The 15,615-nt window shown below is 37.7% G+C and overlaps 2 protein-coding genes across 7 annotated transcripts; one reads left to right on the forward strand and one right to left on the reverse strand.

The window, feature by feature from the left end:
- The first annotated feature begins 1,400 nt into the window (after nucleotides 1–1,400).
- On the forward strand, nucleotides 1,401–5,132 carry LOC111486116 (nicotinamidase 1-like). Of its 2 annotated transcripts, XM_023133130.1 has the most exons (6): nucleotides 1,401–1,477; nucleotides 1,682–1,793; nucleotides 3,285–3,468; nucleotides 4,105–4,238; nucleotides 4,448–4,633; nucleotides 4,894–5,132. In XM_023133130.1, exons 1-6 carry the CDS (start codon nucleotides 1,404–1,406, stop codon nucleotides 4,981–4,983), a joined length of 780 nt encoding a protein of 259 aa, XP_022988898.1. In that variant the 5' UTR covers nucleotides 1,401–1,403; the 3' UTR covers nucleotides 4,984–5,132. The 2 variants fall into 2 exon arrangements, with proteins under 2 accessions (XP_022988898.1, XP_022988899.1); XM_023133131.1 differs by lacking the exon at nucleotides 1,401–1,477 and having other exon boundaries at nucleotides 1,518–1,793.
- Nucleotides 5,133–5,188: 56 nt separating this feature from the next.
- On the reverse strand, nucleotides 5,189–14,649 carry LOC111485956 (protein EXECUTER 1, chloroplastic-like). 5 transcript variants are annotated; one of them, XR_002718786.1, is made up of 13 exons: nucleotides 14,170–14,649; nucleotides 13,790–13,906; nucleotides 13,374–13,439; nucleotides 12,855–12,961; nucleotides 12,464–12,545; nucleotides 11,035–11,799; nucleotides 10,833–10,956; nucleotides 10,580–10,752; nucleotides 10,417–10,491; nucleotides 10,229–10,321; nucleotides 9,951–10,111; nucleotides 6,164–6,271; nucleotides 5,189–5,607 (listed from the first exon to the last, which is right to left on the reverse strand). XR_002718786.1 is itself a non-coding variant. In XM_023132934.1 (11 exons), exons 1-11 carry the CDS (start codon nucleotides 14,581–14,583, stop codon nucleotides 10,019–10,021), a joined length of 2,109 nt encoding a protein of 702 aa, XP_022988702.1. In that variant the 5' UTR covers nucleotides 14,584–14,649; the 3' UTR covers nucleotides 9,781–10,018. The 5 variants fall into 5 exon arrangements, 1 of the variants encoding a protein (XP_022988702.1); XR_002718785.1 differs by lacking the exon at nucleotides 6,164–6,271; XR_002718783.1 differs by lacking the exon at nucleotides 6,164–6,271 and having other exon boundaries at nucleotides 5,189–5,616.
- Between the last annotated feature and the right edge of the window lie 966 nt (nucleotides 14,650–15,615).

Below are 15,615 nucleotides of genomic sequence, written 5' to 3' on the forward strand. Positions count from 1 at the left end.
TGTGGTGGATTAATCAAACATTCACAGTACCTTACTATAGTACAGACCCAGGTTTGATTCCTAGTGGAGAGCTTCAGTCATCTTGACATTCCATTTTGTTCCTTATTATCATTAATGTTTTGTTGCAAGGATTTAATATAAAAGTCGTGAACGGTTTCGACAGCTATATTAGCATTTAGAAGCACTAGTGATTTAATGGTAGAATAGTACTAGCCACAGTATAGACTTTGGTTTGATTCCTGGCTGGTGCATCATGTGATTATCACTTCTTGTTCTATAGTTGTGAGCTTCGATCATCTTGACATACCATTTTGGTCCTTTTTATAATTAATGTTTTGGAGTAAGGACTTAATATAAAAGTCGTGGATTGCTTCAATAACTATATTAACTTTTAGAAGTATCAGTAGTCTAGTGGTAGAATAGTACATTGTCATGATATAGACTTGGGTATGATTCCCAGCATGGTGCATCATGTGATGATGACTTCTTCTTCTATAGTTGAGAGCTTTGGTCATCTTGACACTCCTTTTTGGTCCTTTTTATCATCATGCGGTGATGACTTCTTATTCTATATTTGAGAGCTTCGGTCATCTCGATATCCCACTTTGGTCCTTTTTGTCCTTAATATTTTTTGAGCAAGGACTTAATATAAAAGTCATGGACTGCTTTGACAGCTATAGTAGTTTTTAGAAGCACCAGTGGTCTAGTGGTAGAATAGTACCTTGCCACAGTATATACCCTATACCCAGGTTCAATTCCTGGCTGGTCATGCGATGATGACTTCTTCTTCTACAGTTGAGAGCTTCGGTCATCTTGACACTCCTTTTTTATCCTTAATGTTTTGGAGTAAGGACTGAATATAAAAGTCGTGGACTACTTCGATAGCTATATTTGCTTTTAGAAGCACCAGTGGTCTAGTGGTAGAATAGTACCCTGCCACGGTACAAACCCGACTTAGATTCCTAGCTGGTGCATCATGCGGTGATGACTTCGGTCATCTCGATATCCCACTTTGGTCCTTTTTATCCTTAATATTTTTTAGTAAGGACTTAATATAAAAGTCGTGGACTGCTTTGACAACTATATTAGCTTTTAGAAGCACCAGTGGTCTAGTGGTAGAATAGTACCCTGCCACGGTGTACATACCTAGGTTCAATTCCGCTTCAATTGCTATATTGACTTTTTAAGTACCAGTGGTCTAGTGGTTGAATAGTACCATTCCAATAATACACGTTGAATTCCCACATGTTCATCATGAACCTATTTAAATTTTTTAACAAATTTTAAAGATATTAATGAAATTCAATAACATTTAAAAAAGTTTATTAATATTTTTTTTGAAATAATGATTAGATGTTATTATTTATTTATTATTTAAAATCATAATTTTGATTTTCGTGCAGATGAATGCAAAATTGAAGATGTTCTTGTCTGATTGTAGCCTCGTCGCTGTCGGTAAAGAAATTTCCTCTATTACGCCACGTTGAAATCCACTAATTAAGACAATAAAAGATTTCAAAGATCATGACGTTTTTCTTTTGACTAACCTGAACTGATCCAATCTCCTTAATATCAACTCCATTTTGCAATAATTGAACTCTGATCTCTCTTATCTTCGGCTGCCGCTTCATCTTTTCTCTGATTTCCCAAAAATGGTTTCCACCGTCATTGATCTTCTCAAGAACGAGATTCCGCTGGAGCAGGAATCTGTGGTTTTGGCTGAAGATACCGTTAATGGCCTTGTTCTTGTTGATATCATCAATGGCTTCTGCACTGTTGGCGCTGGAAATTTGGTAGGAGTTTTGCATTTGGGATTTGTTATATTGCACACTATCTGTTTGATGAAATGCCTCTGCGGTTTTTCCTGAAAATTTGGCTGTTTTCTTTCTTGTTGTTATTGCACACAATCTGGTTGATGTTATGCTTCTGTAGATTTACCGAAGAATTTGGCAAGTTTTCGTTAATTTGTTGCATCTTTGGAATATATTCTGTTTGATGCTATCATTCTTCTGCGTCTTAAATGGCTAGTTTATGGGTTTCTTCGTACAGAAGATTCAAACATTTGATCTATTAGTTGATGAACCTTTAAGTTTACTGTTCATAATTAGTTGTGTTATTGAACTTTATTGCTTCCCACCTTTACATATTTTGATGCTATACTTTTGCCTGGTCGACACTTGGGGGCAACGAAGACCCCCTAATAAAGCTTCGATAAAGAATTCTGACAACTTCGAACTAGATTCACCCCTTTGAATTAGCCGATCTTACAAAATCGATCGGACATGTTGGTTGGGAAGGGATTCTTAGTGGAGAAAAGAATCGCTGAGAGATAAATTTGACTATTTGGTTAGGATGGATGTGTGGCTATATAGCATGTTCTGGAAGAGATTAATCCTGAGAGTCAGTCCAGTCAGAAAGGGTAGGGTCCGTTGTCTAGACTGCATTTCGGGAGTTTGAACACCATCCCATTTTCATGTCCGGTCTAATAACGGGTCTCACTCTCCATATTCTTATTCAATTTGGACTAAAGAAATATAGTCACTCTCCATATTCTAGTGAGAAAGGTTCTACTTGTTAGGGCATAGACGTACCTTTGATGGAAATATAGTCACTCTCCATATTCTAGTGAGAAATGGTTTGAATCTCATAGCTTCCCACCATGGTTATACATATTAAAACTATATGGTAAATGACATAAAGTAAATGGTAGATAGTTATATAAGTTAGATTGTGGCTATATCTTGTAAAACTATGTATAGTAAACCGAACCATATAGGTAACCCATTAGATAGTGCTGTAAAGATGTATTTTCTATAGTCTTTGTATGACATATAAAGTAAATGGTAGATAGTTATTTACCGTAGATGATGACAATATCTATTAAAATTATATATATAATAAACTCAACCATATACGTACCCGATTAGGCCAATGCTTTGAAAAAGTGTTTTCTATATTCTTTGTATTTCTCTTCTAGTACATACTTGAAGTCATCATATAAATCTCTTGCTAATATTTCTCTTTGCTGTTCTTGTGTTCATCTGGATCGAGTGTGTATTGGTGTGCGATCTTGTGAGATCCCACATTTGGGGAGAAGAACAAAACATCTTTTATAAAGGTGTGAAAACCTCTCCCTAGCAGATGCGTTTTAAAGCCTTGAGGGGAAGCCCGAAAGGGAAAACCCAAAGAGGACAATATTTGCTAGCGGTGGACTTGGTAGTTACAACTAACAAAGAGAAGGATGTAAATTAGAACATTGGAGTTTGGGATGTTTTTGTTGGCAGGCACCAAGAGAACCAAACAGGCAGATCTCTGAAATGGTAGAGGAATCAACAAGGATTGCAAGGATTTTCTGTGAGAAGAAATGGCCTGTAATGGCATTTCTTGACTCTCACCAACCAAACAAGCCTGAGGAACCATATCCTCCTCACTGTATTGCTGGTTCTGATGAATCCAACTTGGTTCCAGGCATGTCTCTCTCTCTCTTTCTCTGTTTTTCTCTTATATCAAACCAAACAGATTGCTTCAAAAACAAGTAAATGATCAGAAAATTTTAGGTGAATATCAGAATGATTTGAAGAAACCCATGGTTTTAGCGAATCTAGTGTATGTTTATACGTCGAAAAAATGAAATAATAGTATATATTTTAACTAATGAAATTACGCTCGAGTTCTAAACTAACACAATCAGCCAAATTCATATAATTAAAGCGTGTCACCGTTTAACTAAATCATTAGTTAGAGTAAGCTGAGAGTTTGAAAATTAAGAAAGTATGTACTATTTTCAATCCAATCTTCCTAATTTACCTGTTATCTTTTTAGGTGGAAGAAAATCTTGTAAACAAATTTTGCATTTTTTCTTTATATATTGTTAAATTATGAAAATTATAATAATTGTAATAGGTCCAGACAAAAAGCACCGGTGGTCTAGTGGTAGAATAATACCTTGCTACGGAACAGACCCGGGTTTGATTCCCGGCTGTGCATCTGATGATTTTATGTTTTTTTTTTATTTTTTTGAAAAGTTTCCCTCCTTTTATCATTAATGTTTTGGGGGTAAGGACTTAATAGAAGAACCGTGGACTGAGTGGATGAAAATTGCAGCACTGCGATGGGTGGAGAAGGAACCGAACGTGACGATCAGGCGAAAGGACTGCTTCGACGGCTATATTGGCTCCTTCCAGCCTGATGGCTCCAACGTCTTTGTGGATTGGATCAAACACAATCAAATCAAATCGGTATGAATCTTCTTCCACTTTTCATTTCTTTTCATTTCTTTTCATTTCTTTTCAGTTCTTTTCAATGTCTTTGTGGATTGGATCAAACACAATCACAATCGAATCTGTATGGATCTTCTTCTCCTGTTCATTTCTTTTCAATAAACACTATATGATCCAGAAGGAGCTGTTGATTTGGAACTCAAACCTTTTCTTTTCTGTGGATTAAGCTTTTCGTGGTCGGAATTTGTACGGACATTTGCGTATTGGATTTCGTGTGCTCCACTATGTCCGCGAAAAATCTAGGGCTTCTCAGTCCGTTAAACGACGTCGTTCTCTACTCTCAGGCCTGTGCTACCTTTGATGTTCCTCTCCATGTTGCTACTAACACCAAACGTGCTCTCCCTCATCCTCAGGTTCGTTCTTTTTCTCTATTTTTCTTCCTAATTGACTAATTAAAGAAAATAATTGAAATTAAATAATAATAAGAAAAAAAAATTGAGAGAATATATATTTTACGTGGAGGAAGATATTTGAAAAGATTATGTTTTATATCAGATGATTTATGTGTAGAATGCTCGCATTTGAGTCATGAAATACTTCTAATTATTTTAGTGCACCGTTTGGTTATAGTTTAATATACTTTTAACACTTTGGGTTATGAATGGTATGACAGGAGTTCATGCATCATGTCGGTTTGTACATGGCGAAGGAAAGAGGTGCCGTTATAGCCAACAAAATATCACTAATAGAAACCACCAAATAAGCCAAGAGGTACCGAGCAAGTAGATGATCTTCGAATCTAATAAATAAATGAGAAGACGATCTTACCAAATAGGGAGTTTTTAAACTCATGATAAATACTTTAAATTAATTGAACTAAAGGAAGAGATATTAGTCTTCTTGGTACTGTCATGTAAATTCTAAAATAAATATAAACCATGAGAGAAGATTACAGAAGGGACAACAGATTCATAAAAATACTAAACTTCTCATGATATTAACAGAATGAGTCTTAATGGTGTTCTTGTTCGAGACTCCAAACCGACTTACAAACGATATCTCAACCTACAACAATCAGAAATGAGTACACAACAAACGCAACAAGATATTAACAGCATCAAAGCTACATCACTGTTTATATAATCACCCCAAAACTTGATGTTTAACTGTTGATTAAGCAAAACAGATTAATATATGCAAGGACGGAAAGAATTTCCAGAAAAGGGGGAAGTAATTTGAGATCCAAGAGTGAGCGTTGACAAAGCTTTGGTGATCAAGTTAGTGAGGCCAGTGCACTTGTGAGTGATGAGTCAGTTGATAACAAATGGCTCGCTTTGCTTGCTCATATACTGCTGATCTTTAAATGAGCGCTTTAAATCTTCTGTCACTGTTGCAATTGCATTAGAAAAAATGGGAGGAATATGATCATTAGCATATTGCACCAAATGTTTCCACAGAATCCATTCAAATTATCTAAATTGAGATCAAAATTACAGTCACAAAAGGTGCGAGATCCCATATCGATTGGAGAGGGGAACGAATCTCAGCGAGAACGTTGGGTCTTGAAATGGGATGGATTGTGAGATCCCACGTTGGTTAGAGAAGGGAACAAAACATTTTTTTATAAGGGTATTGAAACCTCCCTTTCTGACATAAAATTTTGAGGAGAAGCTCGAAAGGGAAAGCCCAAAAAAGACAATGTTTGATAGCAGTGAACTTGGATTGCTACAAAATGTAAGACTAGATATGATAAATAATGAATAAATGGGTCTGGTGTGCTGCCAAATTCGGGCTGTAAATCAGCATGACAGAATTTAATCCTAAAAGAAGAAAAAGGGAAGTAGTTTTTGACAATTGTTATATTAAATTTATTAAAAAGTCAGTGAACTCCTTTTTGACAATTGTTTAACAATTGTTTGAGGGTAGCTATTTGGAGTACTTACTTTATTCGAAGGAGATTTCTCTTAGGCTAACGAGTGTGTTTGGCAAATGATGCCCTTGTTGCATGTCGTGTAAGGGCCAAAGTATGTTGTCCCAGCTTGTCCCGACACCTTTCCAAGAGACCTTGAATCAGCCTTGGGCAGGATGCTTGTGGGCACACATACACCCTTGCAATGTGCGATGACTAAAACTCGTTGCGAGTGTGCTGCCCATTCGTGTGCTGTCACGGTCATGCTCGTTCAGGACGTATTGCCCATGGCCGCATGTCCATATCATATCAAACCCTTTATTTAATTTCATGTTGTATTGCCTTACTATTGTGTTTTTTTTGTATCACTATTCAGTAAAATCATATTTAAGTCTGCCATACCTAAATAGTCTAAAAATGTGCTATAAAGGGATGCAACTAGTCGTCAATTCTCCCTACCTGGATTTTGTATGACTATTCGATGGAATCATGTCTAGGCTTGCCAGACCTGAATTGTCTCAAAATGTACTATGGGTGGATGCAACTAATTGTCAATTCTTCCTACCCAGTGTTATATGCTATCTAAGTCATTGTGTTGTCTTTCTCGCTTATAGTCTATAACATTGCTTTCTATCTTACTTTCAAAAATATCTTTCCCCATTTTCTAAAATCTTCTTAGAACGGGGCCAGAGGATTGAACATACGTTGCTTGGCCGTACGCGATGCAAATTCGAATTGGCTTGATTCACTTGATGTTGGGAGAGTGGGTGTCGCACAATCCACTGCCAAGAAAAGTGCTATTGTGACAAGTGGTATCTGAGCATTTTTAGCTCGTTGACGCATTGAGATTGAAACAATGTTGACGACAAAATTGACACCTAAATCACAAGGCAACCGACTTAATTTTATATAAGAGTAAATGTTGTTCCTAAAAGAAGTCCACGATATTGACCATTTCTTGGAAGGATAGTTACAAAATTGAATAAAATAGTTAAGAGAATCGATGCCTGCCTGGATGGGTTGCTGATCAAAGAATTGATGTTTAGAGTTGACTCATTAGAGGAAAGACTTAGTTCGAAGGGAATTGCCGATCAAAGACTTAGCTACAAAAACTTGTTCCGAAAACCTGAAAATTACGTTAGCCACAATGCCTCTCATGGACGATGTAAAACTCTGGTGGTGCTCAAAAGTGAACGATATCTAAAATGGGTCATGCACTGTCGACTCATGAGAAGACCTCAAGAAAGAGTTGAACTTATAATAGGGCAGAAACTAGAAGAATTGAGACACACCGGAGGCATAAGACTCATGAGAAGACCTCAAGAAAGAGTTGAACTTATAATAGAGCAGAAACTGGAAGAATTGAGACACACAGGAGGCATAAGAGACTATGTTAAATAGTTCTCAGTTTTGATGTTAGACATAAGTTTGATGTTAGACCTAAGGGATATGTTGGGGAAGGAAAAAACATTATGCTTTGTCGACGGATTGCAACCCTGGGCCAGAGCAATAAACTTGCGACAAAGCAGAATACTTTGACCTTCTCCGACATATCCCTGATGTCTTACATCAAAGCTGAAAACTATTTGAAGTCTCTTATGTCTCTAGTGCGTCTCAGTTATTGCAGTTTCCGCCTTGCTATAAATTCAACATTTTCGAGAAAATTTGAGTCATAACTCTTTCTTGAGGTCTTCCCATGAGTCGATGGTGCATCACCCATTTTAGATATCGTTCACCTTCAAGTGAGATTTGAGTCATCAACTCTTTCTTGAGGTCTTCCCATGAGTCAATGGTGCATCACCCCCTTTAGATATCGTTCACCTTCAAGTGAGATTTGAGTCATCAACTCTTTCTTGAGGTCTTCCCATGAGTCGATGGTGCATCACCCACTTTAGATATCGTTCACCTTCAAGTACCATCAGAATTTTGCATTGTCCACAAATTGCATGGTAACTAACGTAACTTTCAAGTCTTTGGAACATGTTCCTGTAGCTTTAAAGTATTGTTCTACGTCAAAGATAAAGTTCTCCAATTCCTTGGCATCCCGGTTCCCTTTAAAGGCTTTAGGTTTAGGGTTCTTCAGTTTGTTAAGTTCGAAATAAGCTTAGCTAGGGGTGTGATTCTCTACGTCTCTCATTGTCAAACTCACTCGGGCGTTCATTTCGGACATCTCTCCCCCGATGCCATTAATCGTTGTTCGGAATTCATCAGCTAATTCGTTGAACAACTTCAACATGGTCTTTTGTAAACCGCCTAGCTCTTTAACACGTCCTTCCATGTGTGCGACAAAGTTGTCAAGACCATTAACATGTTCTGAGCTGCTCGTTCGGGTAACTCTTTCCTCTAATGAGTCAACTCTAAACATCAATTCTTTGATCAACAACCCATCCAAGCGGGCGTCGATGGTATCGATTTCCTGAACTTTTTTATTCAATTTTGTCACTCGTCATTCCAAGAAACTGACAGTGTCACGGATTTCTTTTAGAAACAACATGTCTTCTTCTATCAAGGTAAACCGGTCCACTTGTGATTTAGGTGCTGATTTTTTCGTCGACATTGTTTTAGTCTCAATGCGTCAAAGAGCTAACAAGACACTGATACCACTTGCCACAATCATACTTTTCTTGGTAGAGAATTTTGCGATTGCGCGACACTTACTCCCAACACCAAGTGAGTCAAGTCAATTCGAATTTGCGCCGCCTACGGATATTTGTATGCTCAAGCCTCTGGTATCATTTTGAGAAGAAGGTTTTAGAAAACAAGATAGAGAAATTTTTGAAAGCAAGATTGAAAAAAGGTCTTGAAAGCAATATATAAGCGAGAAAGGTAACATAATGGCTTAAATAGCATATAATTTCAGGCAAAAAGAATTAACGATTAACCGCATCACTCTAGAGTACATTTTGAGCCGATTCTGGTCTGGCAAGCCTAGACATAATTTTGCCAAACAGTGTTGCAAAACTCGAGTAGAGAGAATTGACAACTAATTGCATCCCCTTCTATTACATTTTGAGGCGATTCAAGTCTGACGACCGTAGACATGATTTCTCCGAATAGTCATACAAACAGAAAATACAACAGTAACACAATACAACATGAAATGAAATAAAGGATTTGGCGTTGCATGGACATGCGACCATAGGCAATACGCCCTAGATGAGCATGACTATGATATCTATCCTGCACAGTTTTTGCCTCACAAATGGCTTTTCACATGTTACTCAATTTGTAGAAGTCTTCTCGAATTGCCAAGTAACTATGCTAAAAATGATTCAACAACCCATATGCGTGTGAAAGTGTTTCTAGTCGTTACCCACCAAATGGTACACGTTACTATTTTTTGAGATGAAGGTTAAGCTATGCCAAGGTTTAAGGTTGCACAAGGGAAAAACATTTTGGACAAATAAGTGGTTTCAGAGCTAGGTTCATTCCCAACAAAATGAGATACAACAAAATTGTTAAGTCCCGAATGGGACCCTTGCCCCAATATGGCCCATCTCTACCATCCATTGCAGAACACCACCATGAGAGAGTGGCAGCAATGGAGGGCTCGATAAGCATGTTAAAGTGACACATTGAGGGTTAGAATCTTCTTGTGGCATGGGCAGGCTTCGCCATTCTTTTACTGGCTCTCTTCTTCTTTATTTTTTCTTTTTTTTTTTGGTATTTTTATTTCCTAAATGAACTCTGGTTTCTTATTTTCAGCAAAAACCCAACAAGACAAAAGTTGAAACTAACACAAACAAGGAATATCTCACCATTGTCATAGACCCGAACTTCGAAAAAAATTAGATGTTAAAAAATAAGAGGGATGATCTTACCGTTGAAGAATGACCGAAGCACTAATGAAAGAAGAGGCTTGAGATCTCAGTTTAAAATAACATGAAATCTACTCTTGCAGCCTCAGTCGATTAAAAAACACCAGGAACTGAAATTCTGGAGCCCAATAAATAAATCCAACGGCAGGTCCTCCTTTGATGTGCTGTAGAAGAACATAGATTAGACTCGAGCTAAGGTAACAAATGGAACAATATCACCCAAATATATAACACAGGTTGACAGAGCAATCACGATGATAACAGAACAGAGAACTCTGAACCTTTCCATCAAGAATAACAAGTTCACCATCAACCCATCGAGGGTTGCGAAAACCTGGCTCAGCTAGCCTCCCCTGTCCTTTATATCTAGCAATCTAGAAACAATATACCACATGACTATTCAGTATAGAGAGGAGAAAGAGGAAGATCAAAGTGGAGCAGATAAGGATAATGGTTGAATAAAAATTACCACTCCAAATTCTTCTGGAATGATCCCTTTATGAGGAAGCTGGTATTTTTTTCCAACCTTCGCACGAAATGCCACCTGGAAAACCATAACCATCAACGCTACTCGAGGGGATTTTGTAGAGAAACTCGAAGCAAGCCATTTTTGAAACAGGTACAAATATTACCTTGCCAGCTGGTAGATATGGATCCCCAATAACTTTCCAGGCCTCTACATATTCATAGAATTCAAGCTTTGAAGGCTCCTTATCCCCTCCTCCATCCTCTTGCCATCGACCAAATCTGCGTCTTAGATGAATAATATCCGATGTATACATTTCATGTGCATCAATGTACAGTCCTGGAAAAAGAATGAATTCTCCATGACGCCTCTACGCTAGCTTGTCTACTTGAATGGAACAAAAACCATAGAAATAATACCATTCAGAGGATCTGAAGAAGTCAGTATATCAATTCGATTGAAACTTGTGGATCCAGAAAGAGGTTGATAGTTCTGTGCCTGGCTGATGGATAGCTTTATTAACTCACTCAAATTTTTAAGTACCTGAAAGTTTTCATAATACACAGAATTAGTTAATCGACCAACACCTATGATCTTAACATGCTAAAATTTCAAAGCAACCTTAAGCGGTATCTTCTCCTTGCCAATAAGTTTGGCCAAATCTAGCATAACATAGTCATTACTACTTCGACCTCGAGACTTGGACATCCTATCCATGGAATTTAGTTCTTTTCCGATAGAGTCCTGTTCATTCGAATCTTTCACAATCGAGAAAGAAAATGAAGAACGTCCCTTCTTTTCTAACTTTGCAGGTACTCTGAGTGTATTTTTAGCAGAAAAGCCACCGGAAAGCTTCTGCTCTAAGCCACCTACAATGATTTTGACAGCAACTTCATTTTGCCCCTGATTTTCAAGGAAACCATCATCAGCATTCAATTTAGCATCATTCTCTTGATGTCCATCCTTAATTCTGTCTTCTACTACCAAATCTTCAAAGCCGCTCTCTTCCTCACTTTCTCCATCGTCTTCCTCTTCCTCTTCTTCATCGTCTTCCTCTTCTTCATCTTCTTCCTCCTCAATTATTTGCTCAATCACCTTAGATATCACGTCTTTGTCAACCTTTCCAGAGGTTGTTAGCTTCAAAACCTTGACCTTCCCTCCAGGAATCATATCTCTCAAGATATCCTGAAAGACTGGAAGTCCAACAGCTATATCAGAATCTTCATTCCTGATGTCACCATCTTCAGCTTCTTCACCATCTATAATGAAAATATCATCCTTTTCTTCAACAGGGTCAAAAGGATTCAATAGACTAGGTGAATCTGATTCTTTTGATGAACCATTTGAATTACCCGGGAAATCTCCTTTCCGCTTCAAGTACACAGCCTGAACACACCAAAAAAATACCTTGAGTACCCAATTGTAATCATTATTATAAGATTTGAAAAAAAAAAAAAAATCTGAATGATTCAACCCAAAGCTAACCTATTCATATAATTATAAAGAATATACATGGGCACAGGCAACTATCTCTCATTTGCAAAGAAGCAATTAAGAAAAACACTTTTTTCCAATGCAAAATCCAAGCTTTCATTGAGGTAAAAAATAGAAGGATATGAGGAACATACAAAAAAAATAAAAATAGAGCCCCAGAGAAAAGAGTGAAAGAAAACTAATACATTCAAGCAAATAAAACCTAAGATAATTACAAAAAAATTTAACCACCAACTTGCGAAGAGAGACATAGAAATGAACAAAGGCCCATACATCCTCCTTATACCTTTAATTTTAGAGATGTTCATTTTATCCGCACGGTCCCCACCCCAAACATGGAATGGGGGAGGAGTGGGAAACATTTTTTTCCCCGTTAGATAAATGGGACTGAGGACAGGACTATATTCCCTGTCCCACCCTGCTTAATATAAATATATTTTTCAACACATATAAATATCAGTCACAGTTTTAAATAAACACGATGTATTAGAAATTTTACAAAAAGGAAAATTTTAATTCGTACAGCACATAACATTAGATGCTTTCATATACATACCTGCTGTTTGTATTCACCCTTCTTATTCACTCCAAGAAAAATCTCAAACAAGGGAACACCATCTGCAGCCGTAGCAAGCTGCCTGAGGAAGTTGAGAAACAAAAATCAAAATTTTCTTTGATGCAACAGTCAACTAATAAAATATCATTAAAAACAATGGTCATAGAGACTTTGCAGAAAGCATCAGGTGTTATGTTCTTACTGCAAAATATCACTCAGGAGCTAAGATTTGATGCCAATAACAGGAATAAATGGTTCCATCAATCAAAGGACAGTAGAACGGAAGAACTCAGACACACTGCCAAAAAGTTTAAAGCATGGGTGGGGGGGTAGGGGGAGAAAAAAAAAAGTTGAACGTACTGTAATACAATTCAAAGGACAGAGATCATACCGAGGACTATAACTTCTTGCTATGTATCTTCCATGTTCTGCTGTTATTCGAATAATTAGACCACGAGGATTATGATCGTCTTTTGAAGTGCCAGACCACCAGCCAACCTGAGAGGAAGAAACCCAAAGGAGAAAATCATACTTGTACCAGGGAGTATAAAACCTGTTTCAGTTCGTTTAGAAGAGAATCTAGATGTAATTACTCGATCCATGAAAGACTAACGTCACACATTAACCAAATTGGAAAAAGATCACGGAAAATCAGATTCTCGCCCCATTTGAACTTAATTACAAAACTCTCAATAGGTTAGCAGCTAATTGGCTGACTGTGGAACTGGATTCATTAGTTACTTCACAATAAAGTAAAGAAACAGCAACAAGTTCCAGAGCTTGGGAAAAAATGAACAAATAAGTCTTGTGCACATTGCAAAGGCCAACCAATTGAATATAGGGCGTGCATATGACAGCAAAAAGGGGTAAAATACAAGCACTTTATTTTGGAACCCATTGAATATCTCACCAGTCCGGCACCAGCATTGTCTCGAATGAACGCTGCATCCCGGTAACGCTCCTCCTCTATAGCTCTCTATTGCAAAAGCAAGAGGAAGTGTAAGAAAAAGACAACTATATCATTGATGCAACAAATAGAATTGTAATGGCCAAGTCCACCGCTAGCAGATACTGTCCTCTTAGAGCTTCCCCTTTCGAGTTTCTCCTAAAGGTTCTTAAAACGCATATGCTAGAGAGAGGTTTCCACACTCTTACAAAGGGTGTTTCGTTCTCCTCCCCAACCGATGTGGGATCTCACAAGAATATTTCTAGGTGAACCAACAAAGTTTCAAAAAAAATCAAATTTCAGTGTCGAGCATGGTAAAACTAATGAAAAATAGGAAAATGATGAGTTATGCTCCACAGCAGTAAATGAAATTTTCTCACATGAAGATGAGACATTGCTCTGCCAACAGTATCCTTTGTAGCCAAAGCCGCAAGCGCCACCTTGAGCCTTGCAGCATCCTCATAATCCTCTGCATATACCGCATGACTTAAGCGCGACTGCGCAGAACCAAAGCAAAAAAGAGAGAAAAACAAACGCAACAAAATCAGTTTTTCTTAGATAACCCTACGAAGGGAATTCTTCATTATCCTATCATTTTTCTTCCTCGAAATTCCACTCATTGCTCCATCCTTTTCTTCCAATCAAATTGCACTTAACTCTTTCTTCTTTCTCTAATCCTAAGCATCTCAGAAGCTAAATTAGAACGATCCAAGAAAAACCTAAAAATCGAACATACTACAGGGAAGTCGAAAAGAAATACCTTAAGAAAAGAAACGAGACGCTCCTGTTCATCCACCTCGTCAAAATGCTTGCGCCACCGATCCCAATCCCAGCTCCCATCATCATCATCCCCATCTTTACGCCGCCCCTGCAGAACGCGACCGTCGGAACGAGGATCGATAGAACCATCGGTACGGTGATTCACGAGAGAATCGAAGCGTTCGAGGGCGGTTTGAAAAAGGCCCTGAAGCGCAGAGCTCCATCCCCAGGGAAGGGAAGGTTCAGACGGAGGAGAATCAGGGTTGTGAGAGTGGCAAATGGTGTGGGATTGGGATGATGGAGGAGGAGGAGGAGAAGCAGCAGAGGAATGAGGTTTGAGAAATGGAGTTGGGGAATGGAAGTTGGTGGTGGAGAAGGAGAGGTGACGAGAAGGGAGTGGAGAAATGGAAGCCATGGAGGGATGAGAACTCGGAAGGACAGAGAAGGCTTAGAACGATGGGTAAGTGAAAAGTGAAAGCTCATCCATATCTAACACGATTTAATTTTTGAAAGAAATAGTCAGAGATTCTCCTCTTATATAAATGAGACTGGAACTACTGATTATTCTCGTTATTGATTCTTCTTAGAGTTATCTTTTGTGTTTAACGGTCTACCCACCAAGAAACGGCTCAAGGAGGTAGGGTCCAACGTCTGGAAGAGCATTGCACGTCGCATGGTGTCTGGTGTGCCCCCAGCGGCCCTTGAAAATCTGGAGGACTTAGTGTCTCCGTCACAAGAGTTTAGCCAACAACATGTGCCTTTGAGGGCCAAAAGGCCCCTACTATTCATCGAGGCTGGACACCGAGTACCCTCTATCTTCAAATTTTCTAAATTTTTATACATTTTTAGAGGAGAGAGACTATTCGAAATTCCTAAGAGTTTAATGTTTATATTAATTTTTTATATTTTGTTTATAAATAAATAATAATTTATAATGATATAGTTTAACTCCAAATTTTGGTAACATTGAAGAAGAAATATACGGCCAAAACATATAAATTTTTTTGCTCAAATTGATACTACTAGAATCGAAAATCCAATCATTTGAATCTTTCACGTTTAGAAAAGTCCCATTGAAGTTAGGAATAGGACTAACTCAAGTTTTAGTGCCTATTTGATGGACAAAGCAATAAAGTGATTCAACATATATTATCAAAGTTCGATTGGATATCACAACGTCCTTCAAAGATGTTTGGTTCATAAGTTAGATGAGTGTCTTTAACACATCAGCTTATTTGTTTGATACTAATTGTCAGCTACCTCAATTTTCCACCTTATAATTATTGTACTGACTTATATCTATCAATAATATTTGTCCATAAATAATTTTTTGTATGGACGTTTTCTAATATATTTACCATTGATTATACTAATATTTTATGATAGAGGTCTATAGGTGTGTTAGAACTCTCACTAATTGAGCTCCCAATCATATAGAATATAAAAG

Source organism: Cucurbita maxima, unplaced genomic scaffold (genome assembly GCF_002738345.1).
Source record: "Cucurbita maxima cultivar Rimu unplaced genomic scaffold, Cmax_1.0 Cma_Scf00011, whole genome shotgun sequence".
NCBI lineage: Eukaryota > Viridiplantae > Streptophyta > Magnoliopsida > Cucurbitales > Cucurbitaceae > Cucurbita > Cucurbita maxima.

What these genes read in the sequence shown, in the direction of transcription:
- LOC111486116 (XM_023133130.1), top strand. Translation starts at nt 1,404, where the DNA reads ATGAATGCAAAATTGAAGATGTTCTTGTCTGATTGTAGCCTCGTCGCT. An exon ending in AAAGAAATTTCCTCTATTAC is followed by an intron (nt 1,478 to 1,681) that starts GCCACGTTGAAA and finishes TGATCTTCTCAA; the next exon opens with GAACGAGATTCCGCTGGAGC. An exon ending in TGAATCCAACTTGGTTCCAG is followed by an intron (nt 3,469 to 4,104) that starts GCATGTCTCTCT and finishes TGAAAATTGCAG; the next exon opens with CACTGCGATGGGTGGAGAAG.
- LOC111485956 (XM_023132934.1), bottom strand. Translation starts at nt 14,583, where the DNA reads ATGGCTTCCATTTCTCCACTCCCTTCTCGTCACCTCTCCTTCTCCACC. An exon ending in GTCTCGTTTCTTTTCTTAAG is followed by an intron (nt 13,907 to 14,169) that starts GTATTTCTTTTC and finishes GGTTCTGCGCAG; the next exon opens with TCGCGCTTAAGTCATGCGGT. An exon ending in TTGTTATTCTTGATGGAAAG is followed by an intron (nt 10,112 to 10,228) that starts GTTCAGAGTTCT and finishes GTTCTTCTACAG; the next exon opens with CACATCAAAGGAGGACCTGC.